Source organism: Myotis davidii, unplaced genomic scaffold (genome assembly GCF_000327345.1).
Source record: "Myotis davidii unplaced genomic scaffold, ASM32734v1 scaffold1059, whole genome shotgun sequence".
In the NCBI taxonomy this organism is placed as follows: Eukaryota; Metazoa; Chordata; class Mammalia; order Chiroptera; family Vespertilionidae; genus Myotis; species Myotis davidii.
Window position 1 is genome coordinate 552,841 of NW_006290038.1, and position 5,163 is coordinate 558,003.

At 63.5% G+C, this 5,163-nt stretch overlaps 1 protein-coding gene across 3 annotated transcripts in view; it reads left to right on the forward strand.

Annotated features, from left to right (window-relative positions):
• Positions 1–4,740, forward strand: part of LOC102751332 (chromosome unknown open reading frame, human C1orf226) — an 18,445-nt gene extending 13,705 nt beyond the window's left edge. The window contains exons 1-3 of one of the 3 annotated variants that reach the window (XM_006763167.2): positions 7–975; positions 3,260–3,554; positions 3,781–4,740. In XM_006763167.2, the coding sequence (XP_006763230.1) occupies positions 3,271–3,554; positions 3,781–4,231 (735 nt within the window). In that variant the 5' untranslated portion in view covers positions 7–975; positions 3,260–3,270 and the 3' untranslated portion in view covers positions 4,232–4,740. Of the gene's footprint in view, positions 1–6; positions 976–1,167; positions 3,555–3,780 lie in introns of those variants that run through there. The other 2 variants (XM_006763168.2, XM_006763166.2) reach the window with 2 other exon arrangements.
• The last annotated feature ends 423 nt before the right edge of the window (positions 4,741–5,163 follow it).

Genomic DNA, 5,163 nt, shown 5'->3' on the forward strand with positions numbered 1-5,163 from the left:
CTTTCCTGAGGCTGGAAGGCCGCTCGCCCACACAAAGCCGCTTTGTGCTCTATACTTCAGTGCCGTCTCCTAGGGGAGGGGGGTGGTTAAGTGGGGGTGCCGTCTGCTTCAGCAAACGGCCGGCTTACTCCACACTGCTCACTGCGAGCAGCCTGGCCCATGGGGGCTGTGGAGGGTGAGGGGACAGGGCCTCGTGCAGGTCAGCTGGAGGCACCCCTTCTAGACAGTTGTGAAGGGTGGCAACTCGGTGTGTAGCCCCTGGTGCGTACCGCGCTTTAGATCTCAAATGGGGCACATTTGTGCCAAGGACGCACCCCCGCTCTGGGAACAGCAGGGAGTATGGGCGTACCCGGGCCTCTGTGGCTGCCCGAGCTGCCGTCCTGTCTGTGGTCGTGCTCGGGACCGACCGTCTGCAGGACGGTGCGCCTCAATGAGCCTCACCAGGGCCTGGGAACTGGTGGGCTGGGAGCTGGTGCCGGCACCTTGGCCGTGGCACCTGGGCCAGCCTGTCATCCCACTCCACCCTCAGCCCCGTGTGGCACCTGCCCTGGCTCCCTGGCCCCTGTGTTAATTCAGACAGTTGGCACAGACGACCCTCCCGGTCTGGAATCTAGCGATTTGCGTGTGGAAAAGAGACGGCTCAGTAATGAGTGCTGCGCACGTGGCCATAGGAATGGCGGTTGATCTGCCGCTGTGGCCGGGAGCTCAGACGCTGGTGTGAAGCAGCTGTGGGGCGGGCCCAGCGCCTGCTGCTTGGTGGTTGGACACGGCTGTTTTGTTTACTTGTTGAAAAACCGAAGGAGAGCTGGCCCCAAGGCCTGTGATAGCTGTGGGGCCTCTGTCTCCTTCCTCTGCCTGGGGGTGGCCCTGCTGGAGGCCCAGGCAGGAGGGCACGCGCATGTGGTCCGTCTGCATAAACTGTCTCTCTCTTGTTTGCTCCCCACCTGCTTTCTGAGCCCTTTCTCGGTCGCACAGGTAAGAGACCGTCTTTCTTATGAATCACTGTCCCCAGACGCAATGTGCATGTCGGGGTGTTGGGAGGGCCACGGGGTCCCCTCGCCACCGTTGTCTGAACCACCAGCCTCTGCGAGGGCGGGGTGGGGTGGGGTCATCAGTGAGCCGGAGGGAGGGTGAGGAGCCCCAGGCAGAGACCACGTTGGGGAGAAGGGCGGTGTCTCCCGCCGGACCCCAGGGCCCTGCAGACACCCCGGAGGAGCAGGCTGTGTGCATTGAAGAGGCTGGGAACAGCTTCTGCATGTTTCTCAGCCCACGGTGCGGCAGTTTTTAAGTATCATGTGAAAACTCCACTGGGTGACACCAACTTACCAAATGCCGGCTGTGCACAGGGCCTGTGCCGGGCGTCACAGAAGTAAAAACCACACAAGGAGCCCGTCCCCTGGAGGAGGCAGCCTGTCGTCTTGGAGACACGGTCAGCGGGCAGACTCGGGCTGTGCAGAGGGCCTGAGGGGCTTTCAGTTCCTTGAGGGCTCGTAGCACATTCGGAGAGGAGCGAGGGAGAGCGCAGGCCGGCCAGTGGCGCCTGGGCAAGGTTACTTCATGTTCATTAGAAAGCGTTTTTGAAAGAGTCGTCGCAGGGGCCCACAGTCGGCAGAGCGCTGCCCTGCTTTCAGCCCCGCTGGCTGCTCGGCCCCGTAAGCCAGCGGGCAGCCCGGAGCCAGAGGGGCTCGCCCTCCCACTCTCCGGTCCAGACACCTCCTGATTTGGTGGAAACCGTCAAATGCCTTAGTCTCCCAGGCCTTGGCTGCTGGTTTGCAGATTTCATGATAACAGAAAATGCACGAGATGTGGGACGGGATTGGCAAATGACGCAGAAAACAAGCCACCTCCTCAGGAGGCCTGGAGGTGGAGGCCCTGTTTGGGCTGAGCTGGGAGCTCCTGCCAGGGGGTCTCCACCCCACGCCCCCAGGGACTCCCTCAGTGAGTCCCCACAAGTCCCCACAGGGGTGCTTTTCCTGCACAGCGGTCAGGGGACATTTCAGAGGTCAAGACTGCGGTCCATCGTGGAGGGAGGTCTCCACATCTCTTCCCCCAGGCGCCTCCTGCCGCCCAAAGACCTTTAAAATGCGGCTTCCCAGGTCACTGGTCAGGAGGGATTGCTCGCTCAGAGAGCTCCCCGGCAGGACCCAGCAGCGCAGGCAGGGGAGCGCTCAGCCAGAAGTCCAACAGAGAGAAGTGTGCCCTCACCTCAGCTCATCTGAGGATGGCCCGGCAAGGCCAGGCGGGTCGCAGAGGTGCTGACCCGACAGGAGCCTGGGCCAACCAGACCTCTCCTCCCCAGATTGAAGAAACCCGTGTCTGGCCGCCTGCGGTGTGAGCTGGGTTTGCAGGGGCAAGGATGCCACGGGAGTGTGGACAGCATGGCATGGAGTTCTAGCCACTCTCATTACAAACCTTGAGCTACACGCTTGGCTTCCACACTTTTCCATCTGCAAAATGGGTTCAGAATTAAACTCAAAATATTTATTGAGCACCTACTGTGTGTAAGACCCAGGCCCGCTGTTGAAGATACAGAGATGAATGAGACGTGGACTGTGCTAGCCAGAGAGGCCCCGAGGGAGGGACGGGCGCCAGGCAGGCTCAGGAGCTGGCAAAGCATCGAACGGCAAAATGGAGCTCTGGTTCCACCTCGGCTGTCAGGGCCCAGGCGCCTCAGCAGACAGCTCCTTCCCACCGGCTCGCCGGCTCTCTGGGGGATGCGTGAGGACGAAGTGAGCTGGGGTCGTCCTCTCCCGCTTCGGGGAGCCTCTGCGGGGCTGGCCCACTGTCCCAGGTTCCACCCCGGTGGGTGCGGTCAGCGCCGACTTCCCTGGGGACACTGCTATGCACGAGGCTCCCTGGGGAAGCACCCACACCTGCCGCCTGCCCGTGCTGTCCAGGCCCGAGGCGCAGCTCACACGTACTCTCAGCAACGCAAGAGCGCCCGTTCCACGGCCTCATCCTGTTTCCTTACTCCCAGGGGCTCGTGGTCCCGGCGAGGGGACAGCCGTGAGTCTGGGAGGCAGCTTAAAGGGGTGGGTTAGCCTTTTCCCGCTCCAGCCGTCACTGCTCACCGGGGTGGGGAGACCAGACTTTCCAGTCCCATGTCCCACCCAGGACCCGGACGGGGAGGTCCGGGGTCTTGCTGGCTCTGTCTTGGATGTCCCTACCTCCTCACACAGCCCTGGGCATGGGGCGGGGCGGGACATGCCGACAGCGGGGTGCACGCCTCCGCTCACTCGCCGCCTCTGTCTGTTCCTAGTGGGCCACAGCATGTTTGAGAATCTGAACGCGTCCCTCCCACCGAAGCCGCAGGCCAGCCACTCTGGGCCCCAGGCATCCCGGTTGGGGCCCCTGGGGCCCGTGGAGCTGGGCGGGCCGGGCCTCTGGGTGGGCAGCAGCCAGCACCTCCGGAACCTGGGCAAAGCCGTGGGTGCCAAGGTGAACGACTTCCTGCGGAGGAGGGAGCCCTGGGGCCTGGGCAGCGTGGGCGCCATGGAGGTCAACAGGACGGCTGAGGCCCAGCTGGCCGGCACGCCCGGCGGGGAGGATGACGGGTGAGTGCCTCCCCCCGTCCCCAGGGTCCTCACTGCACCGCTCTGACCTCTGACCTCTGACCTCTGCACGAGTCTGCCACAGCCCGAAGCCACTGTGCTGAGCCGCTGAGCCCCAGGTTGCGATGGGAGGGAGAGCAGGTGTGGTCCCGGTACGGGTGCTGCAGGGGAGCAAGCATACAGCTGGGCGGGGGCTCGTCGGGCAGGTGTGTCATTGTCACCCCTGCAGGCCGGCCCTGCCAGAAGCCGTCCCTCGGCTAGAACCGCCGCCACCCACAACCCGGAAGCGAATGCCCCGGGCGCTGAAGACCACACAGGACATGCTGATCTCGGCCCAGCCCGTGCTGAGCAGCCTGGAGTGCTCCCCGCCCCCTGCCCAGCCCGGCCCAGCGGGGGCTCCACCGCCAGAGGCCACTGTGGACGTGGCCCTGCCCAACGGCGAGGCGTCCCTGTCGGTGCCTGACTTGATCCACCCGGATGGCTCGGGCGAGCCCAGGCTGAAGGGTGCCCAGTGCAGGAGGGTCTCCCCGCCCGGCCCCACCGAGAGCAGCGGACTCCAGCCCAGCCTCAGCCCTGGCCGCCCGGCTGAGCTGCCACAGGACAGCAGCCCCTGCCCCGGGGTGCGGACCTGCAGCCTGGACAGCGAGGGGCCGCACCCTGACCTGCTGTCCTTTGAGTAGAGCCCCTGCACTCTCCTCCACCCTCACCCCCAGCTCCACGCACACCCACCCTCAGCCCCCCACAGCCCCAGCAGAGCCCCACATCCTAGGAAAAGGGTGGAGATGGGCTGGCCCTGACCTCATTCTTGTGGGCCCTCTGCTGCTGGCTGAGCCAGTGGACACAGCCACTGGCCCTGGGGGAAGCACTGGGGGCGTTCTCCCTGTTGATGCCACACACACCTAGACCTCCACACTCCACTCTCCTGCCTCAGCATTGGGGCTGGTCAGGAGTCGGGCTGGGTCAGGAATGATGGGTTTGGCTTGATGATGGGCTGAGACCCGGAGAGCTGGCCTCTGACCGCAGCTCTGCCAGGTCGCTCCTGTCCCAAGTCAGTGCAGGCCCCTGCTGTCCCATCTCGGGGGAGGAAGGTTGCAGAGCTGTCCTGGGAATTTTCTAGAGATTTTATATTTATACTAGAGGCCTGGTGCACAAATTCGTGCACAGGTGGGGTCCCTCTGCCTGGCCAGCGATTGGGTTGATTGGGCCATCTCGCCCAGTCCAGAATGGGGCAGCCGGTCAGGGGGCGAGGCCACGGGAGGTTGGCTGTGGGGTGTACTAACCACCAAGGGGCCGCTCCTGCATTGAGCATCTGCCCCCTGGTGGTCAGTGCATGTCACAGCTACTGGCCGGTCATCCGGTTGTCAAGTCGTAATGGTCACTTAGGCTTTTATATATATAAATTTTTAGTAATTTTCTAGTAAAGGACGATGATAATAAAATGATCTGTTTGGTTTTGCTGGTTTGGTCTTTTCTCCCGGCGGGCAGGGAGCAGTTGGTTTTCTGAATCTGATGTGTCACCACAAGCGTGGGATCTGTGCGCCTGAGCAGGGGCACGAGGGGACCAAAGCCGGAGGCGGCGGCCGTAAGACCGCCAGCCTGGGACCCAGAGAGG